The sequence below is a fragment of the Haliotis asinina genome, chromosome 5 (genome assembly GCF_037392515.1).
Source record: "Haliotis asinina isolate JCU_RB_2024 chromosome 5, JCU_Hal_asi_v2, whole genome shotgun sequence".
Taxonomy (NCBI): Eukaryota; Metazoa; Mollusca; class Gastropoda; order Lepetellida; family Haliotidae; genus Haliotis; species Haliotis asinina.
Window position 1 is genome coordinate 58,397,751 of NC_090284.1, and position 18,310 is coordinate 58,416,060.

The 18,310-nt window shown below is 41.0% G+C and overlaps 2 protein-coding genes across 2 annotated transcripts; one reads left to right on the forward strand and one right to left on the reverse strand.

Annotated features, from left to right (window-relative positions):
* Positions 1-6,147: 6,147 nt before the first annotated feature.
* On the reverse strand, positions 6,148-6,714 carry LOC137283927 (mucin-22-like). Its single transcript, XM_067815601.1, has one exon. The coding sequence runs from the start codon at positions 6,712-6,714 to the stop codon at positions 6,148-6,150; it is 567 nt and encodes a 188-aa protein (XP_067671702.1).
* On the forward strand, positions 6,713-7,168 carry LOC137283928 (putative uncharacterized protein FLJ45035). The gene has a single exon (XM_067815602.1). It carries the CDS (start codon positions 6,713-6,715, stop codon positions 7,166-7,168), a length of 456 nt encoding a protein of 151 aa, XP_067671703.1.
* Positions 7,169-18,310: the final 11,142 nt, after the last annotated feature.

The window sequence follows — 18,310 nt, forward strand, 5'->3', positions numbered from 1 at the left end:
TTGACTGGTTGTACTAAGTGTCACTCATCAATGGACCATTCTTAATCCTTACAAAAGGTCTGAAGTCCGTTCCTCAAAGCGATCGCAGCGCTTAAGTGATCGTAACCCCATGCTTAACACAGACTTACAATATTCCTAGCTACGATCACTTTGTGAAACGACGTCCCGGTCTTGACCAAATGACCAAGAGGTCAGCACGAAGAAGCTTTCTTTAAATAAATAGATATTACCAATGATGAACCAAACATTGTTTTTTTCTGTTTATAAATTCTGACACCTCAAACTATGTAACGGAATGGATTGTGATAAAGCTGACCAGCCAACTTGAGACGTTTTGAAAGAAGTTGTTTTTATTGCATTTTTCAAGCAATGTGTGAAATATACTTTCTAACCGCTTTTTTATAAATAAATGATTGTTTTCATAATTTCTTGATCATGCCACATTGGGATTTCTTCCCTCATAAAACTAACACATACTGTTCAACACTCACTCACCCACAATAACATCATCATAAATATCATTAAAAAGTAAGTTTTAGGGAGTTTAATCTTGTTGCAGACTTTTAGCTGACTGGAATTTCTTAATTTTCTTACTTTTAATAAACCATTTTTTGGCAGCCTTATGGGATATTTGGTTAAACCATTTCATCTGAGGTGGAAATACTTAATACTGTAAATAGTTTTAGAAAACATCTGCTTGTAAATATTCACTGACACAGTTGTCATTGCACTCAAAGACGGTTCCAAAGTAGCTTACTGTTCAGTTCATTCAGCGAATTTCAAAATATTGTTTATAGACCCTTGTACCAAATCTTCCCTTAAATCGTATTGTTGTTGGGCGTCTTAACGATTCGATTAAGACTCAGTCGTAATAATCTAATAAGTCACACAGAAAAGTATTGTCATGAGAAATGCTGAGAAATCAAGAGCTTAATCAAGACAAACTTAGTTGACTGAGGTCCCAAGGGGCCTAATTCGGTCGAAGTGAACACCAAGGACAGCTGTACTGCTCAGTCGCGGCCATTCCATGCAAACAGTAGTCTAACCAATTAATATGCATTTTCAGACTGGCCGCTGATTAAGATGGTGATGTGGGTGTTTTTTCATCTTTTTTATTCTATTTCAGAAGGGGTCAGAGGCAATCTGGTGAGTGAGGTCAGAGGCAATCTGGCAATCTTGCAACAAATGAGTCATAAAAATAATTCTAAAACTCTAAATCAGGGAGTTTTATCAACACGTGGACACAAAAACATAAAAATATAGTTTTGCAACTTGTTTTTCCAAGGGAGAATTAGGAGAAAAAAAGTAAAACCCATATGGATAGGGGTATCTGAAAATTTGATATTCAAGCATAAAGGAGGGCCCTTACATATACATTTGTACAATTTCATGTACATTGCATGTACATCTGTACCTCAAAGCGTTCTGTTCCACTTCACACCCCTGTCAAATATCACTTTAGCATACACAGACTAGATTTATCACCTGCCGCTTGATGGTCGTGGAGTTTGGGCAACTCAATACAGGTTCGATAACTTGGAATATATCGATACAAATTAGCTTTTACTTTTGGTAAATGTTTGATGTGCATCGATTTATTGCCGTCATAATTCATCTAACAAATATATTAACAAACAATACCGGTGAACTATTGATCCAAGTGCATGTATTTCCAATTAGTCCCACTGTGAATCCTAAACACAAAAATGGCGGTATTTAAATGAATCGTTGAGCGCTTGCCTTATCACTATGCGCTCCTTTGTGTTCTCAAGGACAACTGGCATATTGGTTAGATTTGTCAAATTACGTTCCATGGACCTGACACCCTTGTGAGGGGAAAATATTTAAGTGGCAGTCGTCGGGCAATTATTAATCTAACAGAAATTAATATTGAACGTATCAACGTTAAATTCTTCTGTAGTTTCAGGTTTCTGGGTTTCCAGTCTGTTTTTGTTATTTAGATTGGTATTGAATTAGCAAATCATTTCCACACTTAAAAAACTTGGAAACGGGTCTTACGGAAAAACATATTTAAAAATATGTTCTGAATATTAAGATTACTAGACAAGTGGACAGCTGAAGCAAACGTTCATGTGTATAAACACATTTAATTACCTGCTATAAATTCGATTGTTGAAACAATAGTTAAATTAGGATTTTAGTGGTAACGTCAAAGATATCATCAAGCAACTGTGGCCCCATTTTATGTTGAATCATTTTTAAAATATGAAAGGTAATCGAGCATAAAACATACCGCTAAAAATGAAGATTTATTGAAATTGGCATTAGTATCTATAAAGAAGGTTAATGACGCCTCTCTATTAATTATAGTGAACCAAACTGGCCTATTTTCATAAACATATATCGGCGTATAAGACAGGCCAGGCACATCCAAATACAACCAGTTAGTATCGAACCAATGTGTTTGTAACGGCCAGTGGCACTGATTCGATGTTGTTGTCATATATTGTAGACGTTGTGACATTTCAAGACAAGTCACATTGTTTTCACTTTGCCTCAAAATAAACTACCTGGTCAGAGAAGCAAAACAAACAAAACATGAACAATATGACTTCCATTTCTGTATGTGTAATACGTTTACAAAGAGCTGTGGTATTCAATGGAATGACAGACTATAATTATGCTTACGACATTACCGTTTGCAAACATATGCTCACGTTTGATGTTTGACTACATCCATGTTTAAGATGTTTGACTTTGACGTTTCCTTCATTACAACTGTGTATTGTTTTACGACATTAACCTTGCACGACATATAACGCTTGAAGACAATGGTGTTTGCGACACTACAGTGCCGAGAAGACGGATGGATATGATCTTTATGCTGGGTGGCGTTTATGTTTACGACACTAATGATGAAGGCACACAGATTTCATTTACGACATACCTGAATACGGCATAGTTGTCTTAAACATTGACATACAGCATTAATATTCAGGACCTCTTATTGTTAACATTAATGACGTAATCAACACTGACGTTATCCCTACAGCGCATATCCATTTTATCATATAATATTCAAGGTATTGTCAATGATAATTATACAAGTACATTTATCAGATAAGGTTGGTTTTAAATCATGATCTTTCCTTTTCTGTATGTATTGATACGTATGCACATTAATCATTAAGTTTCTAAAATATTTCACATTCTACAGGCTAAACGTTATATTTTCAAGTTTTAAATGTATGAAACGTTGTCACAGCATCTGCCAAATCATCCACAGGTTACAATAGAGGCATGTAATAAGTGCTCACCTGTATAATTCAAACTGCTGACGATCCTTAGTAACAACCAAATATTGAGTACCTTCTTCATCGTCAACAATTATAACAACACCTTTCCTCCCAAAGTCATGAAATACTAATAAGCACCCCACTGCTCGCACTAATAAAATATCACATATTTACACATACCTGGGGTTTTATCAATATCAAATCAATAAAGCTATTTACCCCTAGTTGGTAATATCGAACCCCTCCCCTACCCCCATCGCCAGTGTTAAATCTGGATTGTCGGAGAAGAGGCCTACAATTGGCTGTTTGGACAAGTCCGGTGATTACTATAAAGGGCAAGTAAAAGTCAATAGTTTCGGCCTTAATGTTATTGAAGAATATTTCTTAACATGGTTAGATTGGAAGGTAAATACGCGGTTCCACGAAAGTCCGGTATTTAATTACAGGTTTCATGGAGACTAGGGATGCTGTCAGGAAACGTCAGTCAGTGTGGCAGCGTGGGACATGGCGTCTTAATCCCCCTGAACTCAGAATAACTCTACCTAAACGTGAACGTGATTGTTACAATATGGGTCAATACAGATTATTGTAACGATCCGAGTACACCGGGTGAAGTCTATTCCCGGAGTCAGCCATAGTCATGTTGCTGGAGAATTGTTCAAACGGGGCAACACGAACCTTACTAAATTCTACAATAGCTACAATGTGTGAAACCTAGACTTGTGTGCCCAGTCGTGATATAGCAAGCATAGAGCTAAAACGGCGTAAAACAGCACTCACTCAACCACTAATCCGCATCGATCAATAGCTGAATGAATCCGCGGATGAGTGGTAAACCGCGTGTGTTAATTACACCATATCAAGCGACCTGATCCACATCAATTCCGTTTACCAAAAATTCAAACAGCATAAGACTGTGACATCTTTATTACCCATTGATTGCAGCCGATCATATTGGCATACTTCCGTGATGTGGTATAAGTGTGTCGGTTTTCGTTAATCGCAGGATTGCCAGAGCATTTTCACTGATCTTTATGCGAATGATTTTTCTTTCCATGGCATATCTTTCATTTATAACATTTCCGAAACCAAAGAATTTTGTTTACACGAGAGTGAGAATTAAAATCCAATTATATACATATGGTCTAGTACTAAAATACGTACACCATAATCTTTAACTCTTTGCTGCCATACTTAAATACCCATATGGGGACATTATCAGTTCATAAATCCATTCAAATGCATCCCATTACCAATGTAATAGGTAAAAGGCATTTGGAATATTTATATTACAGTGACTGTCGGTGTTCAAGCAGTAATAACGCGCGGAGAAACGTAAGCCATAAATATTTCATCACAAAATGGCCGTCATCATACTGTAAACGATCGTCCTAGATGGCTGTGAAGATGTTTTTGATTTTAATAGTTGGAACATGAAGAAGATATTTCAAACAGTCAAAATGTCTGTGGGTTGACGCAATCATTTACAAATACTGCGCGATGCGTAGGGTTCATGGAGTGTATCGTTCTCTTCCAATGAAGGACCGAAAATGCACGGTATTAACACACGCACATACGTGTGTGTGCATGTTATTGGAAGCACACGCCTCCTTAAGGAACTCTATACTTTGGTTGTTGCTCTCACAGTCACTGAATTTCATTACACACACACGTGCGCGCGCGCACACACACACACACATTCATATAATTATACACGTCACAAAGCAGGAAATATTAGTAATACTATTAAATACGCTTTTTCTATAAAAAGTCAGAGCCAGAGAAAAAACAGTTTCGACTATCAGAGGTCATTACACGTATGGAGCACTGAAAGGGAGCACTGAAAATGATTGTCGACACCCGGTGTCATAGAAAAGCATAAGCACTTCTCCGTCTAACAGCTGCTCCCGCATTTAATACGGTTTTATTAAAAAGTAAGCATTGTTGACAACAAAGTGACATGAATCCGGTAGGATATAATCACAAGCTAGTGAATGTTTAGGGTTCAAGGAAAAGGGAACTGATCTGAAGCTCAGGGTGTCCTTGTACACAGCGATATTAGCGCTAAGGTAACCGTAACTCCTGTACCTTAACATAGACTGTATTATTAACCCCAAGACTATCGGAAGTCTGAAGATTGGGAGTTCGATCACCTCAGCTTTATCCTAACTTAGTGTAACGGAAACTTGACATCAATGGACCTGTGTTTCTCTACGACAGTCCAAAAGCTGCATGGTTAAATGTGGCCATACACACCTGTTTTCCAGGTTTCATGCTCGTCTGTAAAGCGACTTTGACAGATTCCTTCTGAAACTTTCCTAAATCACAATCCATAATAAATCTCTTCAAAGGCAGCAGATGAGTGTAGTTGTACGCCGACTTTAGCAAAACTCCAGCAATATCAATATGGGGGACACCAGAAAGGGGCTTCACACATTAAACCCATGCGGGGAATCAAACCCGGGTCTTCGACGTGATCAGAGAACGCTGTATCCACACTCATACAAAGTCAGGTCAGTTATTCACCTAACTTGCACTTAGGAAGGATATGTTCACATGCTGAGAAATCCTGTTTATACCGATGTATTAATATAATCATGCACACACATCATGCACATCCAGTATGATGCATAAGATATGCATTTTTGTGTGATACCAGTCCTGCAATTGCAAACAGAAAGTTATATCATACATATGTCAAGGTGTAGCACTGAAGATGTGTCCGGATCCCGCGTTAAGTATTTTTAATCGAGTGTGGTCCAGACAATCCCGTGATTAGCATGATGGACATGGATCTACGAAAGTGACATACGATGATATGCTTCGTCCACGACAACAAACCTAGCCACCCGATCTCGTTAGTCGCTTCTTAGGACACCCAAACCATTCACTACCCAGTCTGTGATACCCAAGCCATGTCGTCCCCAGTCAGTGATACCCAAGCCATGTCGTCCCCAGTCAGTGATACCCAAGCCATGTCCTCCCCAGTCAGTGATACCCAAGCCATGTCCTCCCCAGTCAGTGATACCCAAGCCATGTCGTCCCCAGTCAGTGATACCCAAGCCATGTCGTCCCCAGTCAGTGATACCCAAGCCATGTCCTCCCCAGTCAGTGATACCCAAGCCATGTCCTCCCCAGTCAGTGATACCCAAACCATGTCGTCCCCAGTCAGTGATACCCAAGCCATGTCCTCCCCAGTCAGTGATACCCAAGCCATGTCGTCCCCAGTCAGTGATACCCAAGCCATGTCCTCCCCAGTCAGTGATACCCAAACCATGTCGTCCCCAGTCAGTGATACCCAAGCCATGTCCTCCCCAGTCAGTGATACCCAAACCATGTCGTCCCCAGTCAGTGATACCCAAGCCATGTCCTCCCCAGTCAGTGATACCCATGCCATGTCGTCCCCAGTCAGTGATACCCAAGCCATGTCCTCCCCAGTCAGTGATACCCAAACCATGTCGTCCCCAGTCAGTGATACCCAAGCCATGTCCTCCCCAGTCAGTGATACCCAAACCATGTCGTCCCCAGTCAGTGATACCCAAGCCATGTCCTCCCCAGTCAGTGATACCCAAGCCATGTCCTCCCCAGTCAGCGATACCCAAGCCATGTCCTCCCCAGTCAGTGATACCCAAGCCATGTCCTCCCCAGCCAGTGATACCCAAGCCATGTCTTCCAGAATCCGTGATACCCAAGCCATGTCCTCCCCAATCCGTGATACCCAAGTCATGTCCTCCCCAATCCGTGATGCCCAAGCCATGTCCTTCCCAATCAGTGATACCCAAGCCATGTCCTCCCCAGTCAGTGATACAGAAGCCATGTCCTCCCCAGCCAGTGATACCCAAACCATGTCCTCCGCAGACAGTGATGTCTATATGTCCTACCAAGTCATGTGTTATGACATGTCATGGTGACCTTGCGGTTAGATGAACAATTAGGATAATCCCTGAAGATGAAATACCACTAAACGTCTTGTCTATTGCAAGATACCAACTGTACTTGCCTGCTAGCAGGTGTTTTAAACCCATCATCAACCATTAATGGTAACAGGTTTTCAGGAAGAGTTGAGAGCGTTATTTTTCACAACAGTCGCGAAGGCAAATAAATGATTAACGACTTTTTCAAGTCGAAACAGGAAAGAATAGAGTTCAAAGAGGGAAGAAATCACATGTATATGTGTTAACAGTTTTTTGTGGAAGTCCATGGTCTCCATGACAATAGCACAACTGCCTCTTTGAAAACTGACACCAATGATCCGTACTATGAAATCGGTGTTCAGAATGCATTACTGACTTTGACGTAGATAGCCAGACTTTCTCTGCCTTCTTGTGAATCTTTATCGCCTATTACTCAGCGTCCGTATGTAATATTCATGAAAACACTTACACTTTCAACTTCACAGAAAGGTTTTGCACGCACGGAACGCATGTAACGCTATTACAGGAGACTAATTCATAAGTAATGTTCCTTTAATATGGCAACACTTGGACATTTTGCTTTCTGTTAATCTACGGATGGATGGGTAGGCCAGCGGTTAAAGCGGTCGCTTTTCAGGCTGAAAGCCCGGGTTTGATTCCCCACATGCGTATAGTGTGAAGCCCATGTCTGGTGTGATGTACTAATTCCATTTATTCATGTTTTAAATGTACTTGCTACTCTCTGTATAATAATTCTGGCTCACAGGTATGCATCACCATGACAATTCATCACCTCCACTTCTCTTTGTTCAACTTCACCTGTCTATGCTCATCTCCTCTTTGTCCAACTCCATCCCTCTATGTTTATCTCCTCCTTGAACAACTCCACCTGTCTTTGCTCATCTCCTCTTTGTTCAACTCCACCCCTCTATGTCTATCTCCCCTTTGTTCAACTCCACCAGTCTATGCTCATCACATCTTTGTTCAACTCCACCTGTCTATGCTCATCTCCTCTTTGTCCAACTCCATCCCTCTATGTTTATCTCCTCCTTGAACAACTCCACAGGTTTATGCTCATCTCCTCTTTGTTCAACTCCACCTCTCTATGCTCATCTCCTCTTTGTTCAACTTGTGAATTTTGTTTAACCAACTCCACTCACTTCACCATGTTCTTCTCCACCTCGCCATACTCCTACCCTGATCGTTCCCCTTCTTTCCTCTTTCGCCGTGCACTCATCACTTCTCTCGACTCTACCTCCTTTGCCTCTTTCCACTCCATACTTCAGCTCTCCGCTCCACTTCTCCACACCGCCTCCAGGCTATCTCGTTTCGCTGTACAAAATCAACTTCCCGCGCCAGCCTTCATTGTTTCTCCCAAAACAGCAACTTTTTGTACATACTTTCGGCATGGACGTACACATTACCACTTCTAGTTTGGCAAACGTGTTTGTTTATTCCTACATGTCATTCACAAACGTCATACAAGGTGATGTAATGACACTGGGGGACCCTCAGCTAATAAATTCCGGCGTAACGTAAGCATCGCTCAACTAGGGACATATGCCAAGATATATACAAGCTTACCATCAGAGTGATTAGCTTGAAATGTCAACACCCGAACAACTTCTTGTAAACGTTCTCCGTCTTTGTTATCTTTATCGATCTTTAAAAATCATTACATGCCGGCTTCTCAGAAAACGTTAGAGGTTACATACAAAAAAGCATACTTTTCCACGTTCCATTTCCAACTGCAGACATCATGATAGGAGAAAAACATAATGTTTCGAATGTTTTCTAAGTTTACTGGAGTAATTTTTCAAGAATACATATTTAATATTCTTTAAAACGCCCACCTCCCTATGCTCCTCTCCTCTAGCCTAGTTGTTAAAGCGTTTGCTCGTCACACCTCAACACGGGTTCGATTCCGCACATGGGTATAATTTGCGAAGCAATTTACAGGTTTCCCCAGCCGTGATATTGTTGGGATATTGATAAAAGCGGCGTAAAACCATACTAGCTCGCTCAATGGCTCCCATGCGCCTCTCCCCGTATATGAAACGTCAACGACTGGGAAATGCCAGTCGTTAGTAACCACTAAAACAAAACATCTTGTACTGAAAGGCGACAAATTAACAGTGTTAATGATATTAAAGGATAAACCAATGACGACCCGGTGTCCACCAGAAGACACTGAGTTTACATTTACAGGGATTTCTGAGTGATACGCATTAGTTTCTATTGACAAGCACCGTGTTCTGCCGTGCCTTGCCGTGATTACTTTGTGTTGAGAAGAGTCCTTTCATATCATCCATCATGGCCATCCCATCCCCATCCGTGGGAGGAATGACTATGACCACGAACTGGTTGTCAGTCTGTGTCACTGAAGGAGTCCATCATGACCTCTACAACCCGTCATGACCTTGCGGTCAAAGAAGAGAAGTTCATCCAATATCTTCTGATGTCTCACTCAGATGACGCGCCTGGTTTCAAATACTCCCAGAAGAGAAATGGCCCAAACTCGTTTATTGACTGAGGTAGTGTCACTCCCGGGAGACTCGGTTTGAGTGTATCTAGATAGAACACTGTCTCCGTCTCAAGTTTGATGGACACTTAGTGGAAGGTCGTGTCGTCTGCGTTTAATAACATCGAGAGGAAGGACTGTCTTATAGCTATATTATATAGTCAGTGGTCAGTAGTATTGACCGGAAGTGGATCTATCACGAGACCAGTATTAATGCTGCCATTTAGCTGTCAGTCTGGATATCTTGGCTCGTATAGATGTGCATTATTGCATAGGTCACGGCTTGAGCATTGTGAACCACAGCTTGGACGCACATCTAAAAGTCCATTTTGTTAAAGCTCTCTGACATCGTATCTGAGATATGTGCCGATAAATGTTGATATGTCGATAACTGCTCTTACACTTCTGACGAGAGCTTAGTCACAATTATGAGTATTCAGTTATGGTTTCGTTAATGGTGGTGTCATATTTCTGTTTTGTAACAATAATAAAGATGTGAATAATTTGCTTGATCTTTTTATGGTAACATCCAGTTGGAATTAGGCTGAGGTCCGTTGAAGCTGTACGAACTATGACTTAAGTGGGTTTGATGTATGTATGTATGATGTATGTATGTATGTATGTATGTATGTATGTATGTATGTATGTATGTATGTATGTATGTATGTATGTATGTATGTATGTATGTATGTATGTATGTATGTATGTATGTATGTATGTATTTATTTATGTATGTATGTATGTATGTATGATGTATGTATGTATGTATGTATGTATGTATGTATGTATGCATGTATGCATGTATGAATGCATGTATGTATGTATGTATGTATGTATGTATGTATGTGTATGAATGCATGCATGTATGTGTGTATGCATGCATGTATGTATGTGTGTATGCATGCATGCATGTATTATGTTCACACTGCTTGCATCTCAAACTACTACGGGCGACTTCGTTCCCACATTGGAGCTTTCAGGCTGAATTTGCTATTTATGTATACCTTTGTCCACAAACTGTCGTCAGAACGCATTTCTCACAGACAGATTTATCCTTAACGCTCTCTAGTTCTAGAGTAGGGTGCTGGTGCTACTGATATAACGGTGGTCGGATTACCGTCATAGCAGTAGTATCAAACGATGGTACATGCAACCACCCTTCCATGGTGCTCGACATTGTTGTGATATTAGAACGACAAGATAACGTTGTACTATGATTCAGAATCTCGGTGGTTACCATTATAAAACCGACAAAAGTGTCTTTTTCTCTCGCTCTCTCTCTGTTTCAGCCCCTCTTCCGAACCCCCGAACGCGCGCGCACACACAGAGACACACAGACACAGACAGACAGACACACACAGACACAGGCACAGGCACACTGCATGGTGGTTGCTCTGTAACAGCAATAACCTAAATTTTAAAATTACATTGAACACCATTTAACCCCAATAACATAAGTGTGGACATTTTGTTGGAGGGCCCGAGCTTTCGGCAAGTTGTTTCATGTCCCTAACGCGGGTATACCTTTACAACAATAGCTAATAAAAAAAAGTATAATCGTGAGCAATTTTCATTCACGCACACCTGTTATCACACTTCAAAACAATCAGAAAAGCCTTCTTGCGTTTCTCCATGTAAATCCCAGTGTTAATAATTCAAGCGATTTAGACCTTCCTGGCAGGAGCAAATAGGGTTATATGGCGAATGTATTATTCAGTTCTCAACTAGTTCGAAGGTCTCGTTTAAGCAGTCTTAATGGATGTCTCGAGGGAATTATTGTCATATACAATCTGTCTTCCCTGAAAATCTTCTAGCGATCTGTATTCCATATGAAGTACCATTCCTAATATCTTCGGCCTAATCTGTTAAAGATGAAATGTAAAGGTCATAGCGACGAATACAACAAAAATGTTGTGAGTGTCCAGTATAACACAATTTGCTTCCCAATTCTTAAGAATTGTGCCGGTGAAGAAAACTTACTCGATTTCAAAACTGGAAGTGCTCATGTCATCGGAAATATACCGACTTTCTCATTATAACGTTCTTTCCCTGTGAATTTTTCAACATCGTTTCCATGCAGGAAACGGTATTTTTGACCAATGAGAGCACTTGAAGCCTGATCAGAGATCATTATATTGAGCAGCATTTGTAGGTATGTTTCACATACAGTGGACAGATGTTTGTATGGTTGACTTGAATAGGCTCAATGTAAAGGTCACATGCAACCAAAATATCAAACATAACTAAACCACAATTATCACTTATTAATGACATATAATATACACTGCGGCTTGCAAAAAAAAAAACCCAAAAAGAACCCAAATAAACATTATAAGCGTACAATCGCGATTCAGAAGTGCAATATTTTGTACTTACTTGCCTCGAAACGAAACCCTCGGGAGACCGAACCCAGTCATAGCGGGTGGGTGTACACTCAAGTGTAACGACGGCTTCCCATTGGCTGATTCATTTGCTGATACGCTGAGGGTTCATTATGTGTACAGGAAGATGATCTGTTTGATGGGCATTTTAGAAGTATGGCGAGTCACAAGAAAGTAAGATTCTGTACTTGATGCGTCGTTTCAGTATGGATTCATATACTGTTGTCAAACAAGATCATATACACTAGAAGAAGTTGTTATCCATAAAGAATGTATACAGAGATGTTGGGTTTTGTAAATACATGTTCTCTGAATTTGCGTTCGATCCAATCAAAATTCATCACAGTAGAGATGGTGAACTACTGCGTGGCTGGAAACTGTCATTCGGCCAAGTACAAAGCAGGACTTAAAACTGACAAGAGTTTGCGCCAGTTTCCGCCAGATCCAGTCATCCGCAACCCACACTCTGCAATCCACAGACACAAAAACATGTCATGTGTACACGTATCATACCTGCCTAATTACATAATGTGGCATAGACAGGACTCGGGTGCACGAGTCATAAATCAGTTTATTTTGTTTATGGCGTATAGCCTGATAGGTGTTAAGTTCAAATTGCATGTGGTCAATGACTGAATTTGTGTATTGCATATTGTCCTTAGCAGACAGGCAGGCAGACATATAGGTGTCAATAAACCAGACATTGAGCTTTCTCTGTTACAGAGTCCGCTTACTACAATCAGCAAGTTTTTTTATGTAACGAGTAGGTTATTTACTTGTTTGTGTACACAACAAAGATTAGACTACTGCTCATGACCTCATGATCCGGGTATGCATATTGTTTCAAGCTCCTCGAACCTATTCACTGCGCATGCGTTATGTGCGCAGTGCAGCTCAGCTGTTGAAACCACTTTTCCCCCCAGCGCTGAGGAAAATCGTCTGAACTCCGATTTCTCGGGCTTTTTTTTCATTGCGTTTTTTTTCAACTTTAAAGGTTGAATTGGCATTTTTGATGAATCGTTTCGGTAAGTGCATGCTGAAAGGTATCAGAATCTGCAAAATTTTGTTTTAACTTTGCATGTGACCTTTAAGGGTGCTTTAACAAGTGGACAGGCAGCATTCAGAACCGTCAGAAGTTGGATTTACACTCAGTTAAATTTAATTGTTTAATTTATTTAAGATCTCTGGGCTACATACAAAAGTACAAAGTTCATAGATAACCAGAAATGGGCAAATAGAGCTCCATATCGTTAAAACTTTAAATATAAAATGATTTTCTTGTTGACAGGGGCAATGGGGTAGTCCAGCGGTTAAGGCGCTCGCTCGTCAAGCCGGTTCGATTCCCCATATGGGTGCAATATGGGAAGCCCATTCCATGTCTAGCGTCCCCTGCAGTGATGTTGCTGGAATATTGCTAAAAAGCGGCGTAAAACTAAATTCTAAATGGCACTGCTATTTTACATGGCTTCATTACGTTAACCAATATCGAGGTCTGGCTTACAATGTATGTTTGCCTGTTTATATGGCCTCGTACCCGAATACTAACCCCAACAGCTAGTGTATTGTGACAATACCTCACTACCGTACGGTCAGGGCTGAACCATAGTTGCCAGACATACGTAAACCACTTTGCCCTATCTACCTGCTCCCAGAATAGTTTATCTTAATAGGGTAAACGGCAAAGCAAGCAGTTAATACAAGTGCAAATAAATAAAAGCGACAGAAGCCATTTCTACCATCATAAGACATGTGTGCTATAAGTTGAGTTTATTGTATGGTGTCGACCATGTGGTAGGCTCGTGATTATGAACCACTATCAAATGGTGATAACACTAGGTGTTGGCTAAGCGATCAGCATCTCCTGCCCCAACGGTGTCACAAATTCACACAAGAACAATATGACACCTTCAATCCCACCTAAAATACACCGTTTCCATGACGTTGTGGAAAGCCTGCAGATTGATAACGTCTAAACATAACGTTAAATTCACGTTGAAGAGATGTCATGCCTTTCGCTCCTCACAACGCTGAAATTTTATGTTGAGAAGACGTTATTGTTTGGGCTCCCCGCAACGTTGAAACAACGCCTCATATAACGAGGTGTCACGTTGGTTTGCGTTGGTCTCTCTCTCTCTCTCTCTCCGAATTTCTGGATTTTGTTGAAAGCAGTTAATTTCGCCCAGAGTGTTAGTTTGAACCCAATATTCACGAACCAAGGTCATCCTTAATTTACATCCCAGAATCACCACACTGAAGGTTTAAAACGTAATTTTGGGTAAAAGAGGGAATAAAGTTTGAATGAAATCCTCATTAACCAAAGCGAGAAGCACCACAGTATAGCCTTTTCTCTTGTCAATACAGAATAACGCCAGACAATCAATAACTACAATCACGATCTTCTCAATGAAATACAAAGACTGGACTGCCATTGGCCCATTTACGCATTTAGAACACACGAACAGTATCGGAGAATCAGTAAAGACGCTGAGGTTGATTGAAAATCATGAATTGTCCATGAATTAAATCCTTGATGTGAGAGGTTCAGGCAGCAGTGTTTTCTTGAGATAATTCCTGTCAAAGTGTGTTAGCACGATGGCCAATGTTGTCGAGATCTCAACAGCATACCAGAGCCAAAGTTAAACTGAATACTAAATGGGAATTATTCAAAAGACTGCTCGGTCTGGCTATTATTCCGCGTACTTTTATCAGTTGATGCTTCTCTTGGCACCAAGCCACAGTCGTGAATGAGGAGGTGCTTTTCTTGAAGTATGGTCGGACAATACAACTCCGGTTCTTCATTTATCAATTTCAGATGCTTTCGAAATGGTCTTAGTTATTTGTGATGTACGATAACCTCAATATAACGCCACAAATAGTATAGATTTCTCGACAGGATGACGCTACAAAGCGACTTGATGTGAAAGGAGGTTTAACGTGTATTTTCCCTTTATAACATGAGACACTGCGTTTTAGTGTGGGTGTGTGCGTGCGTACTGATGCCTGTATTCACATTTATACGTACGTACTGGTACGCGTGCGTTCCTCTGCCGTACTAGTCCTGACTGATGTCATTTTCACAGAACTGGCTGAAACTGTTCCACACGGATACAGGCCTTTGGTTCGCTGTTTACGCTGCAGTCACGGGTTCAATTCCCGACATAAGTACAGTGTGTGAAACCTGTTTCTGGTGTACTACTGGAATATTTTGCTAAAAGCGGCGCAAAACTAAACTCACTCACTCAGCTGGATACCTACTCAGATCCCGAAGCACCAACTCACTGAATTAAACCTCAGATGACAGGCGCCAGGGTAACAAAAAGTACAACCTCTGGACGTCTTTAAGCATGATGTGGAGCGCTGACCAAACGCTCTCCGTCCAGGGGTCGCATCCACCAGACAATCAATCCGATATACTGCTAGCATGGAACTTGCCCCTCGGTAACGATAGGGTCGCTCCATGGTATGGAACGGTTTAAATATGTACTTGTGCTGTACACACATCTCTGCAATGCTCCCTCTAATACGTTTGGGTACGCTGTTAATTATTTAAAGCGTTCGTTCGTCAAAGACTTCATCTCTATTTCCCACACGTGTACAAGGTATGAAGCCCATTTATGATGTCCGCCGTCGTGGCAATGCTGGAATTATGCTGAACGAGGCGTTAGCATGCACTCACTCTACCACCCTTAGAGGTGTAATAATGGGAGAACTGTTGGCAAGGAAAACGTGCGGAGTTATGCCCCTTAGCAGCCTTGCTAACAGGGTGAATCTCGTCGTCGTTACCGAGGTCACGTTGAGCTTTCATGAAGTTCGCGAGCTGTGATATGATGGGGAATATCTTGAGCGTTACTTACACGTTTTTGTTTCTCCGGTACACTAGTGATTTGCGTGGGTCTCGCTCCACACGCGATCGTAGTTCCACGACTGACCTTATTACCATATTAAAGCGTCGTAGTCACGATGACTCGGAATCCTCGATCGTTTTGTGGAATTGGGCTGAGGTTAACGTAACTCCCATGCTTCAACATAGGCTTCCGATGGCCTACGACGACCTTAAGTCTATGTTAGATGTGGGAGTAAAGACCGTCGTAGCATGAAGATCGTTTTCTACAAGTGGGCGCTAAGGTGATCGTAGCTGCCATGCTTTACTAAAGGCTTACGATGGTCTTGACGCTAACGGGACCTTCAGTTGAATTGATAAATTTAATCTGTCCTTTAATGTAAGTTATCTTCTCAGCGCCCCCCCCCCCTCACACCCCCACACACCCCACTCCCACCCACACCCACAAACACAAACACGTCCAAGACAGTACCACAGAACACATGATGCAGTCTCTGAGTATCTGAGTAGCCTCAAACACTGACGATATGGTGCTAGTACATCGGCACCTCCTCTCTGTGTGTATTTATAACACCTGAAGACGGTGATGCATCTCTGTTTAAATCTAATAATATATAATCTACAACGATATATAAGAAGTTGCATATGTTTAGAAACGGATATTGACGCACCTGCGTTGGGAGTTCATACTGGAAGTGTGAGCTGAGAGAGATCCAATTAAAATGGTGTGTAACTATTTTACAGTGCTTAGCAAATTTTACGAACACCTGGTGTTATTTTTTGTATTTGAAGTAATTCAGCAGTTCTTTTAGGTCTAGGTCATCTTTTAAATTTCAGCATTTTGTCTAGAAAGGATTAGTATACGTATTTGTGGAGTCTGTGCAAACATTAACACGTTTGAGAGAGGGTAGTACTACTTTTGTGTCATAGCTGATTATCAGTTTTGCATCAGTGGATTCCATTCCTTGATTTAAAAGACAGCAAACACTTACCATGAAGCTCATATTGAAAACAAAATAAACTTTAAATTAAAAAAAAGGACATGACAAGCTTCTATCAAACCCCTGGTGGACTGAAAATCGAAAATATCCAGTCACATAATTATATTTTGAACTTTAACCAAATTAAGAAGTGAGTGGATACGGTTACACGGTTACACGGTTACACAGACACACCGAGTCTTCGGTGTGACGAGCAAACACTTTAGCCACTGGCCTACGACAGGCCCCTGGCAGATGAGCTTTGTTGAAAATAACCCTACATATGAAGTTTCCAAAAAGAAACCAATTTTACAGGAGTGAGTGAGTATGGTTTTACGCCGCTTTTATCAATATTCCATCAATATCAGGTCTGGAGACAAGGGTCTGACCAAGGTGCTGTACAGGATCACATAGCTCATGCATTAGCCCGTCATGTCGGTGAAGAAGTGTCTGGCCTGCAAAGGCATCTGAATAGGTCTTGCTCTGTACTGTATATCTGCCAGCATCTAGTTCGATTTAATCAAGTCGACCATGGGAACATAATCTGTCCTTTGATCCGTTTTGCGTGACTCGTTTGTCAAGGGACTAAGAAATGCATGGACTTAATAGAGATATATGTCAATTCTAATTCAAGCATAGACATTGGTTAACATACATCTTACGGTGGCCTTTCAACCAGAGACACATCAGTCGATGGAGCGCTGTTCTTGTACACGGCTTGGGAATCAGGTACTCTTGGTGATAATAGTCGTCATACACTCTTTATTCCCACCAGCGTATTAAATGATTTATCACCCCTCAAAATGATTCTGTATCAAGGACGTGATAGGTAATTACAGAATTATCCCTGAATGATGTTTGCTGACAAGCCACAGTCGTAAGGAACCTGTCAAATGGTGAGATATGGTGGATTTCATACTGTGTAGAATCGTTCTTTCATAGTGTTGTCCCAAGTGTGTGGACTGAGGGAAAGCATTCGAAAGGGTCTTTCAACCGTGAACAGACACACCACGTCAGTGTCATGGCTTGAAGCTGGTTGTATATCGAACCGTAGATAGGGTTGTCGCCCTAAAACGTACAAGCAAAAAGTTTCAAAAATTAACCAAAATGCGACAATGTAACATATGTTGTCCTTGTCGTACTTTGGTCAATTCTGACACATTTTATTTTGTAAGGGCGCTAAACCACCAATGCAATAAAACTGAAATACCCATTCTAGTATTCCATACCTTTAGCACCATCACAACATATGGGCATAAGATACCTGCAGCACAAACAAGGATGATGAAGAGAGCATGTAGTGACCAATTGCTATACCGCCATGCATGGCATAGGGAAAAAGAGGCTGCCGGATATTTTGGACCATATTTTAACTTTAGGGACTGTGGAGTAGGCTAGTGATTAAATCGTTCGCTC

Excerpts from the sequence above, each read along its gene's own strand:
- LOC137283928 (XM_067815602.1), top strand. The coding sequence starts at position 6,713 with ATGTCGTCCCCAGTCAGTGATACCCAAGCCATGTCCTCCCCAGTCAGT.
- LOC137283927 (XM_067815601.1), bottom strand. The coding sequence starts at position 6,714 with ATGGTTTGGGTATCACTGACTGGGGAGGACATGGCTTGGGTATCACTG.